Genomic DNA, 15,892 nt, shown 5'->3' with positions numbered 1-15,892 from the left:
CCTTAGTTATACCAGTATTACCATGTTGCCAAAAAAACTAGTATATAAATATTACATTATTGAAATCAGTTTGTAATTGAGAAATATGTGTCTTTGCAATCCTTTGAACTTGTAAACCACATTTACATATTTTTATTGAACAAAAAATGGCATTAGGCCCGATTTTATCATCTTTTGAGTGGAACTTGTCATAATTCTTGTGTCTGCTCTCCGCACTTGCTTAAACAGCTCCGAAATAGTGATGACCTCCACAAACAAAATACACCTACGGTTCTCATTATCAATGGATGTTAGATTAGATAAACACATAGCTCCTTATCATCATAAATAGTAAATTGTTCATCATATCCCACATATGTCTTCAACATTAAACTATCCATGTGACCTTAACAATCTAAATGTATTTTGACATTGTTGCTCATTGTATCCTACAAATACAATACCAAAAAAAAAAAACTCAGTCTGTAATACTAGTTATACTACATTTATCAGTAGTACCAGTTTTACTACATTTACCATTAATACTACAAAAGCTCAAATTGGATGATTTCGGGTTCTATTCTACAATCTACTACAACTCAACCACTGAAATTCATTTGTTATCAATTTAAAGGCTCAATCGACCCATAAGCTATGGTAAACAGCTAATGTGAATTGCATAATTGCATAATTGCATAATCAAATCTATAAAACACCCAAGAGAAAAACCAATTCAATCAACTATTGTTAGATTATTTTGTTGAAGAAGGTATCTGGATTTTGAAGAAGAGCTCGATGCAGCTCCATAGTCGCGAAGAAACGGCGGCGATGGAGAGCTCTGGCGATGAAACAGCAGAGGTGGAGAGTTCCGGCGAAGAACGGCGGCGAGAGAGGAAGAGAGGATCGAGATCTATATTTTTTTTCTTGTTTTTTGTTTTTAATTAAAAAATGAAAGAATAGAAGGAAGGGTATTTTAGTCAGAACATATTTCATTAAATAAGAAAGGGGTATAGAGAATAAAGAGGGAGATAAGAGATTTGTTTTACTCTAAGAGGGAGTTTTGAGATGTTTACTCGTGTATTGGGCTGTTATTATCTTTTCCTTTTATTTATTTTATATTTGGATTTAAAAGGATGTTTTTTAAAAAAAATATTTCCATCTATGGTTTTTTTTTTTTTAATAAAGTTTTGGTGTATTAGGTTTTATCTATATTATCTATATTATTATTTTCACAGCATTTTTTCAGAAAAAGGCTTGGAGTTCAGACTTATTTACAGACAATGCCACTGTAATTAAAACAGTTAATATGAAAAAAATTTAAAAATAAATCAAATTAGGAAAATCGAGTATGGAAATATATATTTCCATAAATATCTGAACAATATCAATTTCTATTTTCCTTTTTAATTACAAGTTTAATGTTTTAATGAAAAAAAACTATAGTATCTTACCTTATTTAATTTCGATTTTCCATAATTGGTTTGGCATTATACATGTTTTCTATTATACATAAATTGTTTAATGTTTTCTATGTTAAAATGGATAGATCAAGTGATGCCAAAATGGGTAGAAAAAATATAAAAATAAACTAATAATGTATGATTTTATTATACTATATATATATATATATTTTTTGTTTTAACCTCCACAAAATGATATATGTTTTTTGACTAAAAAAGATGTGTCATTTATAGAGTTATGATGTCAAATACAAATATATATATCCTGTTGCACAATTTAAATAGTGAATACATCAAATTTAGTCATATGAGTAATATCAATAATATTACTAAATTTGTGATAATAAAACTAAATTTAACATATGCACAATACTAAAAAATCAAGAATAATTATGGAAAATTTTATTTATTTACGGGTCCAAAACTAAACTAAAAATAACCATAAGAATATGATGGGAATTAGGTTAATATTAGTACACTTATATATTTTTGCGGGTTGGTCTAAAAACACAAACAAAATATTTTAAAACTTAATTTTATATGAAAGGAGTTAAAAACCAACACTAACCCGCTACATCATACTCAGATACAAAACTAACTATTTTTTTAATACATGGGTCCAAACCTAGACTAAAAATAATCATAAGTATAGGATGGGAATTAGGCTAATATTAGTACACTTATATATTTTTGCGGGTTGGTCTAAAAACACAAACAAAATATTTAAAAACTTAATTTTATATGAAAGAAGTTAAAAACCAACACTAACCCGCTCCATCATACTCATAGACAAAACTAACTAATTTCAAATTGGTAAAGAAAATTTTCCCAATCCAGAATTTTTTTTCTTCTTTTCGTTGTTGATAGAGTGTTGTGATTCTCCTACAATTCTACGTTTGTTCTCCTCTTCCCGCTTTTCGATTCTCTGGTGCTTTTACTATTCCTTGGTTACAGTTTTACTGGTACCCACTTGTTTTTGCTTATGTTGCAATTTAAATTTCCTTATACCTCAGAAAGACCTTGCAAAAAAAGTCAACGAAGTACTTAAAATTCGTTTTTTATCTAAGATTTACCATTTCATTCTCTAAAAATTCAAAATTTTAAGTATGGCCATCTTGTAATCCCAGTAAAGAACACACACATAGAGGGAGAGAGATGGTGAATTCAAGTTGTAGACCAAATCCGCTGAGACTAGTTTCTCATTAGATTTCATTAAGGCGGAAACTAAAGATAGTAAAAAAAAACAAGAGTAAGACTAGCAAAATAGTTTAGGACTGAGACCGAGAAGCAAAAGGCAAGCAATAGAGAATGTCTTGTAGATTTATGAATCTTGGCCTTACTTCTTCTTCCCCTTGGTCTTACTTATATATATATATATCCTTGAACTTCTTTAGCAATGAAGAAAAGTAATAAAAACCGGAAACTACTAATCAAAAGTTGGATTAATTAATTAAAGCTATTGGGCCTCAGTAACAGCAACATTGAGTAGAGTTGCATCTACCATCTTTTTCAACATCTCTATTGCATCATCCTTTTTTCCAAGTTTAGCATATCCATTGATCATCGATCTAAACGTAGGAACATCAGGGCACAAAAATTCGTCAGACCAAACTTCCTCAAACAAAGCATGTGCTTCAGACATCATCCCGAGCGCGCAAAACCTCGAAATGATTTCACCGTAACAACGAGATGACCTTCTCAACTCAGGCCTCTTAAAAGTCTGGACGGCTATCTCGAATTCCTTGAGCTCGAAACACTCCTTCACCATTATCTTAAAGGTGTCTCTATCAAAGGTCTTGGAATTAGTTATCATCCTTTCAAACAATTCCCAAGCCTCTCTTTTCTTGCCGTTCCCAAACAAAATCTTTAAAAGGGCATTCCCAGTGTTAATATACAGTAGCAGCAACTCATCTTCTTTTTTCTTGGTTATAGAGCTGTAAATCTCCATAGCTTTTTCGTCCTTGCCTTGTTTAAACCAGTACTCAACAAACGTGGCTTCCACGGCCGCTCTCCTTATGTTGTGATCTTCATGACTGTGATGAAGCATGATGTGTTGGTCAAATTCATGGAATAATTCATAAGCCTTTTCGTGGTTTCCCAGATCCAAGAACCCGCGGACTAGATAGCTGTAAACCTCCGAATCCCAAAGCTTTTGCGTTTTTACAAAACCCAGAGCGTCTACAATTCTCCCGGCCTTTAGAAGACCTTTGACCAAAGCCATGTGTGTGTCGATATCTGGTACAGCAAGTGTTTTAGCGTAACGGTATAGCTTGAACGCGTCGTCTACATTGTTTTCATCGCAGTGGATTTTGATGATGAGGTTACAGGTGAACATGTCGGGGATCAGGTCAGACTTGTTGAAGAAGTAATGAAACAGAGCGATGGCATCGTCGTAGCGTTTGGCGTCGTACATGGCGCCGATGATTTTGTTGCATATCATTGGCACCGTGTAGGGGAGGTCGACATACTCATCCGAGGCGGCCAGGCTCGAGATCTGAGCCGCCTTGTCCAATTGACAGAGCTCGATCATTGAGCTGACTCTGAAGCCTAGAGAAATCGGACGGTCGTCCTCGCAGTAAGTAGCAGTGCAGTTTGGATCAACTTTCTTGGTGATGAGCGCCTTCCAGGGGAGTGAGGATGGTTCTCTTCCGAGAGGGAAATAGGATAAGTTACGCATCGGGGAATACAAGGCCTTCCTTAGAGAGAGATTTTTGCTGCCGCCGAGGATAATGCGGTGGAGGGACATGGCAGCGCCGGAGGATTATAGACAAGAAAAATAATTTTATTTTAGAGATGCCCTACTCTAGTCCGTGGAAAGCCTTCTTTATTTTTTTTTATTCCATACAATAGTGGAAAATTGCTGAGAGTATGTGATATTTCCGAATTCCGAATATGAGAGAGAATGAATGAATAAACTAAATAATAATATAAGGAAAGAAGAGAAGCAAAAAATATTCCCAATTATTTTAGACTGTTCTCCAAGACTATATATAATACAGTGTAATAAATGAGACGACGAAGAATAGTAGAAGCATTTATTTTAGCGCGTTCTCCAAGAATGTAAGCGACTCATCTTGTTACCATCGTCCAAATAAATTTTGATTTTTTTTTAATCTAATCCATTTATATTAATAACCAAAATTATCCAAAATGATTTCTTATTTCAAAATCTAAAAATTACAAACTTACCTGATTTTTTAGGTTATTCACCTTTTTCAGTCAATAATCTTCTATATAATATTTTATTTAATAATTAACTTAAAATTAAATTAAAAAATTTAGAAAACAAATTATGTATACTTTTAATTAAAGAAAATTAAATACTATTTTGGTTTAGATTTTACAGTTAAACGAAATTATATATCGGTTGTGTTTATAAGTAAGAACTACAATATGACTTGTGCTACAACACATGTTGAAATTGTTTTTGTTTAGTTTGTAGTTTTTATTCAAAATATCATATATGTGATTGTTTTATTTGTTTTAAAGTTTTTTTTTTGTTGGATGCCAGAAAATCATATGCTGACTTATGAAAATAACATCTATTTTGTAAGATCTATATTTTGATCCAAGGTATAACACGAGTTAAGTTGTGTGATAAAAAAAATATTTTTTTTTGTTTGTAAATTTTATTTGAGTTGTTTTGATGTTTAATATTATATACTTTATTTTGATTGTTAATTCTATGACTTAACCCATAATATATCACATATTAATTTTAGGACCAAATATGTAACTTATGTCTGTCAAAATCATTTTAACCGAGAAAAGTTATGAAACAAAATTATTCCAAACTTTAATTTAATCCGAGAAATCATATTTCTTGAAATTTCAACCCCTCCTCTAGCAAGAAATCATATTTTTTAATTTTTTTTTTTCATATTATAGTGATATATTATTGATCCGTGCTATAACAAATCAAATTAGAGTGTTTATAATTTTAACTTTTTGATCTATCATATATTTATGATAAACAATACTTAGGTGATTTTTTTTGTTCACATCCTCCTTTTCAACCAATCAGAATCTTCTATACATTATTTCATTTAAAAAATAAATCAAATTAAATTAAAAAGCAAAACAAATTAAAGAAACAAAAAAATTCTGTATACTTTTAATAGGAAAGTTAAATATTAGCTTGGTTTAGATTTTACAATTAGAACAAAATTATGTATCAGTTTGGGTTTACAAATAAGGTGACTATAGTTTAGATTTTACAATTAAAACAAAATTATATGTCGGTTTGAGTTTACAAATAAGGTGATTATAGTTTAGATTTTACAATTAAAACGAAATTCTATGTCGGATTTGGGGTTACAAATGAAATAGTTAGAATTTAAATTTTACAATTAAAACGAAATTATATGTCGGTTTGAGTTTACAATGATGTATGCAGATTTTGTTTCTTTAATAAAATTGAGACAATAAATTTGCTTCCCATCTTTCTTGTTTTGTCTTTCTTTGTTGGACTATGTTTACAATTTAGATTCTTGGGATGATCTTGGACATGAAAATACTTTGAATTTATAGGACAGGAAACAAGATCAGTTTTAATTTTTGCTTCAACATGTAACTCATATGTTGGTTTAATGTATGAAACTTTCTTACATTAAGTTGAGTTGACTAATGTAAATGTATTGTGTTACTAGGTCAAGTTTTAAAACGGGAATCACACACTTGAAAAACCGTATTCACTATTCAGCATACATTAGTACATGATATGCTCGTTCGTTCTGATGGAGACAATCGAGTCAAATCATATCTAAAGACTAAACGTCCTCGTCCACTAAAAATGTTATGCTAATTGCATATTCTACCCAGCTTCCATTTCTTTGCTTTAAGAGATAGAAGTACTGATATAGAAAGTAGCCAAATGTTAGAAATCTGGGTATTTTGTTAGACAATTGTGGATCCTATGATGTAGACAGAGTGGCAACTTGGTCTGTCTGATACCTTAGAAATTTGGGTATTTGGTAGGCAAATGTTTACAAAATTTTGAGTTGTATCATTCCAATTTTATCAAAAGTTCAGAGACAAGTTGTGTGCTTCATAATGTTGTATATAAAAATTATAATCGAACTATCTCAGCAGATGTCTATACGCCGAATTTCACATAGGATCTTCATTGGTGTTTTAGTTCTGTAATAAGATGAAGATACCATAGACACAAATAAACTTGTAAAGAGAAGGATGGGTCATTATGTGGAGGCAAAGAAGAAGAAGCATAATCGGCTACAAGACTCAAGACTCTTAAGGTTACGTGACTTGCAGTCGAAGACTCCTGCTAAGTAAAGAGTCTCTCTCTGCCACACAAAACAGTAAAAAGTTACAGATCTTCTCGCCAAACGTTCTAGACTAACCTTGGCTTCCCCAAACTCCTTCCACTGAGTCAAACAAAGTCGAGACTCGAGAAGACACTTAGCAATTCAATATAACGGTCCGTGATGCCTAAGTTCGAACAAAAATCCTCGAATTTGGGATAATGCATCCACAAGCTCCCAACTTTTTTTCTTGTCATAATAACTTCTGTGAGTACAATAAAACTAACAAACACTTTTACCAAAAAAAAAAAAAACTAACAAACACCCTATTTCCGAATAACCTCAACTGGTTTGAAGTGTTGTTTTGTCTGAAAAAATGTAATCTAACAAGTTGCAGAAGAGAAAAGAGAAGTATCAACTGTCACCACCTGTTTGCTTCGGCTTGCTGTCTGGTTGATTCTGTTTTGCAACTTTAGCTGTATCGAGGATCACAACCCGTCCGTCTACCAACTGTTATCCATACAATCAAAACTTTATGAGATTTACACTACATAACCAGTTCAGTGTGATCAGGTTATTTCAAGCAAAAATATTTCCTTTAGCATACATATCTTATTCTAATGCTCCATCACAAGACATTATTGCGAAAAGAGTTTAGATGAAAATAGATTAACGGACGAAGCTTCTTAGAATGATCTGAGAGATAAGATATAGAAATTTCTGAAAGGGAGAGAAGGGGAGTTTATATACCCGGCCATTGAGTTCTAATAAAGCTTTCTCGGCTTCTTCAGTAGAAGAGAATGTGACATAAGCAATCCCTTTTGGCCTGCGTTTGAATTTGTCCATCATAATATCCACTGAAGAGCAACCAAAAAGGTGAAGTTTTTGTTACACAGAAACAACCTAATATACATGGGTAAACTCTAACTATCCTCCTAAACTAACAAAATGATAATGTAAGTGAAGGCTGCAGAGAACTAATTGCTGTGGAGGATTAGAGATACAGACCTCTGAGAACTTGACCATATTGAGAAAATGCTTGAGCTAATGTTTCTTCTGTGCTAGAGAAAGATACCCCTGCAACAAAACAAGCCTTCAAGTTTAGCGACTGTAACACAAGAAATCACTGAGACAAAGATCGCAACAAAAACGATGCTTTTACATCTAAAAGTTTGAAACTTTAAGAGAAACCTCATTGATAAAGACACTGTGACATTTAAAGCAGAAAATTCACACATAACCCTTGTTGTTGTTTTCTTAATCTAAGATTCAGAATCAATCAAAACCACACACAACCTTTCAAAAACTAGTTTAAACTAGCACTGTCAAAGTCACAACCTTTCACAAACCAAGCTCAGGGGATCAAGGAATCAAAAATCAGGAAATGGGAAATTTGGATTCGTGATAGATGGATTAAAGGATTAAGATAAAGCCAATCGAAGAAGATATTATTACAAGAGGGAAGAGAGTGTGACCTTTGACGAAAAGCGTAGAAGAGAAGGTTCTGGAGAAGAGGAGGGAAGGAGTGGAGCAACGATTGAGGAACTGATTGAGCATTTTTAGGGTTTAGGGTGAAACGAGTGGATGTGTTGCGGCGAACCCACCGCCGGCGAAATCAGACTGATCTCGATAAAGAACCTTTCTTCTCGCTCTTCTTCTTCAGGGTTGGCTCACCCCACTGTTCCGTCCATTATTTTTACCAATTATAACCAGTTTTAGAATAAAGATTTACTTTTTACTAGATTTTTTTACACATATGGCTATGATAGTGAAACCAAATATTTCTTGTTCTGCAACAAAATCTGATGTTTCTCAGAGTGAAAAATCAAAGAAATGAAGAGCAAGACGTACAAACAATGGTCTTAAATCTTCTGCTCGTTTTAGCAAAAAGATTTAAGTGCTTTTTCTCTCTTATTCAACTTGAACAACTATAGTACAGAGGCCACAAACATACGCATACATGATGATACATGTCTATGTCATGATGCACAAAGTTTATTCATTATTCTGACAAGGGTAATCGCCCAACGTTGGTAGGAATACGAATTCGTATTTCATATACTAGTAATACAGATACATTCTCTATTCTGTGGCCTTTCCTTTGCGTCGATTGTTGCCGCCACAGCTCGTCTCCACTACGTAACAGACCATTGAGTCAACGTCATCCCCAAAAATGCTATAAGCCTCCATGGCCTGCGTGTAGCTAAATCCCATCGACAATACCATCTCGATGCTGCTGCTCAGCACCACCTTTTCTTTTACTGCCTCCTCTGCTTTCGAATCACTGCCTGAAGGTCCTGCTTCAATAAACAAAAACAAAAAAGGTCTCAAAAAATGCTTGTCCTCAGTATTCTCGGTGAGCAGATTTAAAAGGGAAAAATACTTACTAGCTCCAGAAGACGACGTCTCAGCATTAGAGGTGGATGATTCCTTTGGGCCGATTCGTGGCTTAGACCATTCCATAAGATACTCAGCACGGGAAGCTTCCATTACCGACCGCTCGATTTCCTTTTCCGTAAGCTCAAGGTCAGAGTAAAATCTCCCTTCTGCTAAGAGCGCCTGGAACAAAGACAGATACGTTAGCAATCGCACATTCAGGCAGATTGGTGAATCTGTTCATGGATGATTATGGGCTACTTGCATTATCAATCTGATGTTCTTGCTGAGCCTTTATAGCAGCTTTCACCTGTTCCTTGTCCACGTGTCTCTGGATTCAAAACAAGAAATATGATGTGAAGAGACAAGGAAGTGCTTGCTAGTTGCTACCTTTCAAACTAAGGGTTATGCTCTATTGCATCAGTTGAATAAAGACGAGGACGAGAAGACATATAACTATACTTACCCCACTGAGACTACTAAATCCAAGTCCTGCACCAACTGTCAACCGATGTGGATCCACCAAAGAATTATAATGATTCCCGTGGTGGAAGCTTAGCCTTATGGGAGGTGTATCCGTGCTGTAGTTTCCTTGAAATATGTTGATAGGCTCTGTACAGAAACATTACACTTTGTTTTCATATTTTCATTTTACAGTAAAGAACATGGAACTTTTAATGTCAATCTAAGTTGCACCTGTGCTATATGAGTAAATGTGGATTGGCCTATTATACATTTCTGCTAAAGCTTGGATTTCTACGTTGTTTCCATAGACCTATCACCATTGTACAAAATAGGCGTCAAAGAGACTGGAACCGATAGCTAACAAAATGAAGTCATGGCTAAGAGCAAAGCACCTTATCTCTTCTTTTCCTCTTCAAGTAAGAGGTAAAACCTTCGGTTATGAACTGAGAAAAGTGATCCCTCTCTTGTTCCTAAACCATTCATTGTAAAACCAGTAAGTACTACGAATTGTTACCACAACACTAAAAAACCTAATTGTGCTCCGTTCAATACAAGGTACATACAAAAAAATGATTATATAAACAATACCAAAGTTTTACATGGTATATCAGTAACACATACAAGTACATGCTGTTATTACTCTCTTTGTTTCACTCCGCTTACCTAAGACTTCTTGGTGGCTGGATGACTAGAAACTAAGAAGGTAACATAAAGTCTACGAAAATGCTTAATAGCTTATCCATAAAGTACAATCTTAGGTAATTTATTGTGATTTTAGTATATCTTTCTCGCTTGCTGTTCTCAGATGCAAGTCAGTCCGCTAAAATATCGTCAAAGCTACCTAGTTCGGAAAGGAAAGAAATAATACCATGTAATCCATGCACATTTGCCTAGCCAAGTCATATGCCTCTGAATCCCCATATACTTGATCTGCAACAGCCCGAAAAAGACAATTTCCATCTTCCAACATCCGCCTAATTTCAAAGCCTTTTGATTCATTAATCTCTGCTTCAAACTGGTGTTCTCTTTCCTGTGGATAGTATATAAACTAGTTCATTGAAAATAGAGCCAGATAAAATATGCAAGTCATCGATACAGTCAAGACATTTAAAACAAACATACCGGGCCAGAGCTGGAGCCAAGATGAGAAGACACATAGCATGGCATATGCTCATCAGAACTGTTATATCCTTCATTCTCACTGTGTGATCTTGGAGAAGAAGGATGTGACCCAGTTGGCGAACTCCTATTAACAAGAGAGCGAGGCCCAGTACCTCTTCGTGTTGGTCCAATTCGTATAGCGTCAAAAGTTCCCAAGACCGATCTGTTATTACCAGGATTGACAGTAGGAGAAGGTTTTGGAGGCGGAGCTGGTACGGGTGGTGAAATCAGGGTTACTGCCACCACTAACTGGAGAATCACAATCTATACCTTCACTCTCAACATGAACATTTTCTGAAACTACCAAACTTTCATCATCTTCTCTATCCACAGGTACATCACTGTCCACTACTACATTCTTAGCATCAGAAGAACACTCTGGTTGATCAACAACGGAAACCTCATCTTCTTTTTTCTCATCAGTAATTTCTTCATCGATCGTTACCGGAGTATTATTATTGTTTATCTGTGACTCTGTTTCTGAGGAAGAAGCTGAGCCAGACGAGGAAGAAGAGCGGGTTGAGTTGGAAGAAGTGCCTGACGAACCACGTTGAACCAAAATCCGAGTCATGTTGCTTCTGTACTAATGAAATACCAAAAGATTAGAGATGATCCCAAGGTTTGTCCCTTGTTCTTGCCTTAGGCCCTACGATTACAATCCCTTGAGAGAGGGATTCCTTCCAACCGTTCTCCACCTCGCAGCAAAACGTTCTCTGCATTCCCCTACCAATCATCAAGAATTCCCCAAGTTTTTTCAAACAATCCAACACCTCCTAGTTTCTTGGAAAAATTTAGATCTAAAACATTCCCCAAACAACACAACAACCTTTACCTAGTTCTACTTTACGAATCAATCCCCGAAACGAACATGAAACTGACTCAAGCTGCGGTAATTCTAACTCAAAACTCCCCTCTTTTCCCTCAATATTTTCTTGGAAACGATACAGTACAAGGCTATAAACATGACGAAACAAAAGAAACACCAATCAATTTGACATTTTTTTAACCTAAAAATCAATCAAAAGAAAAGGATCGGACGAAGCGATAATCGAAACCCTAAGAAATTGACCTGAGTAAAGGAAAACTTACCGGAGATTTCAGCAGCTGAGAATACAGATTCGAGATCCCGCCGGAAAGAGTACAAGTTTCCCGGAAGAATGTAGCAGAACTCGAAGATTAGGGTTTCGCAAAACGAAGAAGACGAAGAAGAAGCTCTCTCAGATAAAAACGAAATATAAAACTGGTTTCGATGATTTTTTTTAATTTTTTTTCTTTCTTAAAATTTTTTTAACCGTCGTTGGGTTGGGGTTGGACGAGACGGCCAAGGTGATGACGTGGACTCCGCGACGCACTTTCATCATTTGCGTTGACACGTGTTCTCATCGTTGCGGATGTTGTTTTCTCATCTGTGGATTTTAATTGTTGGGCCAAACTTAAAAGAAAGCCCATATCCAAAATAGTGTGCGAGAGGGAAACACTAGTAAGGTAAGGTTCACTCCATTGAATTTTCCATCTCCTCTTCAACACTTCATAATATTCTACGTCAACCTAACAATAACTGAACCTAAAGCAAAGTTTGTAAACAATTCAACGTGACCTAATCCTACATAAAAAGTATAATGTTCCATTCAGAGTGGTCAAAAAGTATTAATTCTTTAACAGAACCTCTCTATGTATTGTATAATGAACTAGTTTGGTTATAACTAAAAGGGACATGGTTGTTGACATAGAAACATTTTATACTTGGAAGAGAATTTTAAAGCAAAATAAACTATTAATAGTCAAATACAGCTTTATGAGGAAATGGAGCAAGTCGCCTTCTATATTTTTGCTAACCAGCGAGTAGCAATATATAAGAAATAATAATATACACACCCAACCCTAAAAGCATTCCATATCCACTACAACAACTCAGTTACAAGTATGCATATATATCTTACTTGCAAAACTTCATCATTCTCATCTCTAGCTCTTCCGTTTAATCTTTTCCAAATTCAGCTTCCAAAAGAGAGATAACCCTACCGAAACATCTACTCTTCTTCCTCTTCTTCTAAATTGTCTTCTATGGATATCGAAAAGGCAGGGAGCAGAAGAGAAGAAGAAGAACCCATTGTCCAAAGGCCAAAGCTAGACAAAGGCAAAGGCAAAGCTCATGTGTTTGCTCCTCCTATGAACTACAGTCGGATCATGGAGAAACACAAGCAAGAAAAGGTGGGCACCCCCGGGTGGAAAAGAGGTGTTGCGATCTTCGACTTTGTTCTAAGACTCATCGCAGCCATCACTGCCATGGCTGCTGCAGCAAAGATGGCGACGACGGAAGAGACCCTTCCTTTCTTCACTCAGTTCTTGCAGTTCCAAGCTGACTACACTGATCTACCAACTATGTCGTAAGTTACTCCCCAAATGTTAAGTCTTAATATAGATTAAGACAAAAATGTAGTAGGCTTTTTTGAAGAGTCAGTTGGCTACTTCCTATGTTCGAGCACTAGTTGCCAAGAGAGAAATATATAGCTTCTCGACCTATTTATAAGGCATACGAATACTAGTTTGGTACATATGAAGGATCATGAATTACGGTAGATAATTCTTTATTATATGAAGATTCAAACTTAATTATTTCTTCTTGTTTGTTTTGCAGATCTTTTGTGATAGTAAACTCAATCGTGGGCGGCTACCTAACCCTCTCATTGCCTTTTTCAATTGTATGTATCCTCCGTCCTCTCGCGGTGCCTCCTAGGCTCTTCCTGATCTTATGTGACACGGTAATTACTTATTTTCCAGAAAATTAATACTTTTAACATAGTACTAAAACATGAACGCAAATGCCAAAGACAAACAATAATTTCTTGGTACCTTACGATAGAAAGTAAAAGTTAAACGAATCACTAACACAAACGCTAAAGAAAAGAAATTAACCACCAACGGTTGTATTTCATTAGGCTTATTCTAGATACTCGTTAATGCATACAGTATGGTTGAATATATTGAAGTATCAATAATCTATAACGAACTTATATTTCGATCACAAAATACAATGAATAAGTACACATATGACATATCTCTTTAATTAATCTGTGCGGTTGTTATGGTCCAGGCGATGATGGGTCTCACTATGATGGCGGCATCCGCTTCTGCCGCCATAGTTTATTTGGCGCACAACGGGAATTCCAGCTCGAACTGGCTTCCAGTTTGCCAGCAGTTTGGTGACTTTTGCCAAGGAACGAGTGGCGCTGTGGTGGCGTCCTTTATTGCAGCGACTCTACTCATGTTCCTCGTCATCCTTTCTGCTTTTGCTCTCAAGAGATCGACCTGAAAATTTGGATTGATCCTCTCGATTAAATTTCAATGTGCTCTGATATTCATTTGTGTGAAATTTAAAATGTTATTATGTATGATTTGGTTTTGTTGTGCTGTGCTCAGGTTGTATAATGAAAAAAATGTTGTAAATTAGTGTTCATTCTGCTAAAAACAAAAATATATCAATGTTCTATCGTCACAAATAGTTTTTCTTTTCCTATATAATTTGTTTGGCTACTAGACTTATTTTACTTTTTTAAAATCTCAATGTGTTGTTATATTATGAAAAAATATATATAAATTAAGATATGATATATATACTTTCTCTTCCAGAAAATCAATAAAACAGATATGTATGTATGTTATTGTTTTTGTTTCACTGTTAGTATTGTATAGGAAGTACAAGAATATCTTGATTGTCAGCTAAAGTGTGAGGGACCAAGGCAAACTTAACGTGACAATTAAAAGTGCTCGACAACAAAAAAGTAGCACAAATATTAAATTTCATTGGAAAAGACAACTAGAGGGGCTCCTGCTCTAAACCTTGTTGTAAGATTAAATCGTAAGAAAGCCTTTCAATCAAAACAAAGATATACAGTATATGTGGTTATAAATGCAAAAACTTCAAATCAAATCCATAACCATTTTTGAGATGAAACGTAACGCTCACTTCCAAAAAAGTTTTATAATCTCTATACGACTATGGAAGTACACTTGGAATGACTATGCAACATGCAGATTGCAGATGACGACAGTCGATGGGTGTGGCAGAAAAAGCGAGCTTATGAATGAAAATGATGGACGAAACTTAAAAGACAGCTAAAGTATATAGAAGAAATTATTTGAACTGTTACAGGTTCCCTGCAAAAAATCTGGAATTTAAGTTTTGTTTTTGGTTCCTTGATTCCCTCAGTCGGCAGGAACAAAAAACTTAAGAAATGATGAATGATAGAACAAATGAGAGTAATCTAACAAATGCAATAACATTTTTTTGTCTTCATTATTCAATGATATTAAGCTTTGTCAATACTTTCTTGACAGTAGGAAATATTATATATTCCACTGATCAATATAAATAGCTACAAGATTAAGATTAACATAACGATACAACTAGTGAATCCAATATTACATTTGCCTTGTTTTATTTCTGCGCAATATTAATTTAAGTTTATGCTTGTTGATCTAAACTGTGAACAAAAAAAATTACGAATAAACTTTAAATAAAAAACTTAAAAGTGAAAGTAAAATCATCATATTGAAAAAGAAGGCGTTATCATACACGGCTTATACCTAAGAGTGAAGTACAAGCAACCAAGGATCCAGCTCGTTCCAGTCTCATCCATACTACAAAACAAAAACTAAAAGCTGCCATTAAGGAATGAAATCAATATAACAAGACAAATAAATACATATTCAGAAACGTTTTTAAAGCAAATCACATGACAAATGTCCGGCATTAGAAAAGAAATGCTACACGGGTTTAGAAGATGAGCAGAAGATGGACATAGTAATTCAAGGATCTCTTGACACGAACCATAACTGCCCATGCCAAAAGATGAGGGTAAAGAGTCTTTTGAACCTACCGCAAATTCTGTAGAAACAAAACATTCACAACAAGGCCCGTCGTTTCAGCAAGCTATCCTCACAACTTCAACTATATAAGCTCTAAAACGGGTGTGTATCTTTTGTTCCCAGTAAGTCACTTACAAGATGAGAGTCCCACTAATAGATTTCTTGAGATTCTTAGTACTCATTCTTTCTCTTAGTGGCCCTTTAGTTTCTGCAGATGCAACAGCGAGGCAACACTTTAATAGGTATGAAACTGATAACTACGGTTACACACCTCCTTCACCAATTTATGGTGCCCCACCCAGCTACCCAACACCACCAACA

General features: G+C 35.0%; 5 protein-coding genes across 7 annotated transcripts in view; 2 read left to right on the top strand and 3 right to left on the bottom strand.

Moving 5' to 3' along the window:
* Positions 2,896-4,116, bottom strand: LOC104705130 (pentatricopeptide repeat-containing protein At3g60960, mitochondrial-like). The gene has a single exon (XM_010421114.1). It carries the CDS (start codon positions 4,114-4,116, stop codon positions 2,896-2,898), a length of 1,221 nt encoding a protein of 406 aa, XP_010419416.1.
* On the bottom strand, positions 6,616-8,509 carry LOC104703570 (cold-inducible RNA-binding protein-like). Of its 3 annotated transcripts, none has more exons than XM_010419597.1 (5): positions 8,176-8,509; positions 7,709-7,777; positions 7,451-7,557; positions 7,129-7,210; positions 6,616-6,965 (listed from the first exon to the last, which is right to left on the bottom strand). In XM_010419597.1, exons 1-5 carry the CDS (start codon positions 8,255-8,257, stop codon positions 6,829-6,831), a joined length of 477 nt encoding a protein of 158 aa, XP_010417899.1. In that variant the 5' UTR covers positions 8,258-8,509; the 3' UTR covers positions 6,616-6,828. The 3 variants fall into 3 exon arrangements, with proteins under 3 accessions (XP_010417899.1, XP_019083611.1, XP_010417900.1); XM_019228066.1 differs by having other exon boundaries at positions 6,616-6,941; XM_010419598.2 differs by having other exon boundaries at positions 6,616-7,210; positions 8,176-8,484.
* On the bottom strand, positions 8,589-11,975 carry LOC104752644 (OTU domain-containing protein 5). Its single transcript, XM_019228065.1, is given in 10 exon segments — positions 8,589-8,997; positions 9,088-9,259; positions 9,342-9,407; positions 9,543-9,688; positions 9,773-9,851; positions 9,934-10,011; positions 10,410-10,571; positions 10,664-10,927; positions 10,929-11,425; positions 11,792-11,975. Coding segments are annotated over 9 exon segments (1,527 nt in total). The 5' UTR covers positions 11,274-11,425; positions 11,792-11,975; the 3' UTR covers positions 8,589-8,782.
* On the top strand, positions 12,547-14,131 carry LOC104703566 (casparian strip membrane protein 3). Its single transcript, XM_010419595.2, has 3 exons — positions 12,547-13,089; positions 13,341-13,464; positions 13,797-14,131. Exons 1-3 carry the CDS (start codon positions 12,767-12,769, stop codon positions 14,013-14,015), a joined length of 666 nt encoding a protein of 221 aa, XP_010417897.1. The 5' UTR covers positions 12,547-12,766; the 3' UTR covers positions 14,016-14,131.
* LOC104703565 (proline-rich extensin-like protein EPR1) overlaps positions 15,623-15,892 on the top strand; it is a 2,827-nt gene continuing 2,557 nt past the window's right edge. The window contains exon 1 of the mRNA XM_019228063.1: positions 15,623-15,887. Coding sequence (XP_019083608.1) covers positions 15,710-15,887 — 178 coding nt within the window. The 5' untranslated portion in view covers positions 15,623-15,709. The remainder of the gene's footprint in view (positions 15,888-15,892) is intronic.

Source organism: Camelina sativa, chromosome 7 (genome assembly GCF_000633955.1).
Source record: "Camelina sativa cultivar DH55 chromosome 7, Cs, whole genome shotgun sequence".
NCBI lineage: Eukaryota > Viridiplantae > Streptophyta > Magnoliopsida > Brassicales > Brassicaceae > Camelina > Camelina sativa.
Note: the sequence above shows the minus strand (reverse complement) of the source record. Positions and strands in the feature narration are given on the sequence as shown.

What these genes read in the sequence shown, in the direction of transcription:
- LOC104705130 (XM_010421114.1), bottom strand. Translation starts at nt 4,116, where the DNA reads ATGCGTAACTTATCCTATTTCCCTCTCGGAAGAGAACCATCCTCACTC.
- LOC104703570 (XM_010419597.1), bottom strand. Translation starts at nt 8,257, where the DNA reads ATGCTCAATCAGTTCCTCAATCGTTGCTCCACTCCTTCCCTCCTCTTC. An exon ending in ATATGGTCAAGTTCTCAGAG is followed by an intron (nt 7,558 to 7,708) that starts GTCTGTATCTCT and finishes GTTGCTCTTCAG; the next exon opens with TGGATATTATGATGGACAAA. An exon ending in CAGCAAGCCGAAGCAAACAG is followed by an intron (nt 6,966 to 7,128) that starts GTGGTGACAGTT and finishes TTGTACTCACAG; the next exon opens with AAGTTATTATGACAAGAAAA.
- LOC104703566 (XM_010419595.2), top strand. Translation starts at nt 12,767, where the DNA reads ATGGATATCGAAAAGGCAGGGAGCAGAAGAGAAGAAGAAGAACCCATT. An exon ending in ACTGATCTACCAACTATGTC is followed by an intron (nt 13,090 to 13,340) that starts GTAAGTTACTCC and finishes TTTGTTTTGCAG; the next exon opens with ATCTTTTGTGATAGTAAACT. An exon ending in TCCTGATCTTATGTGACACG is followed by an intron (nt 13,465 to 13,796) that starts GTAATTACTTAT and finishes GTTATGGTCCAG; the next exon opens with GCGATGATGGGTCTCACTAT.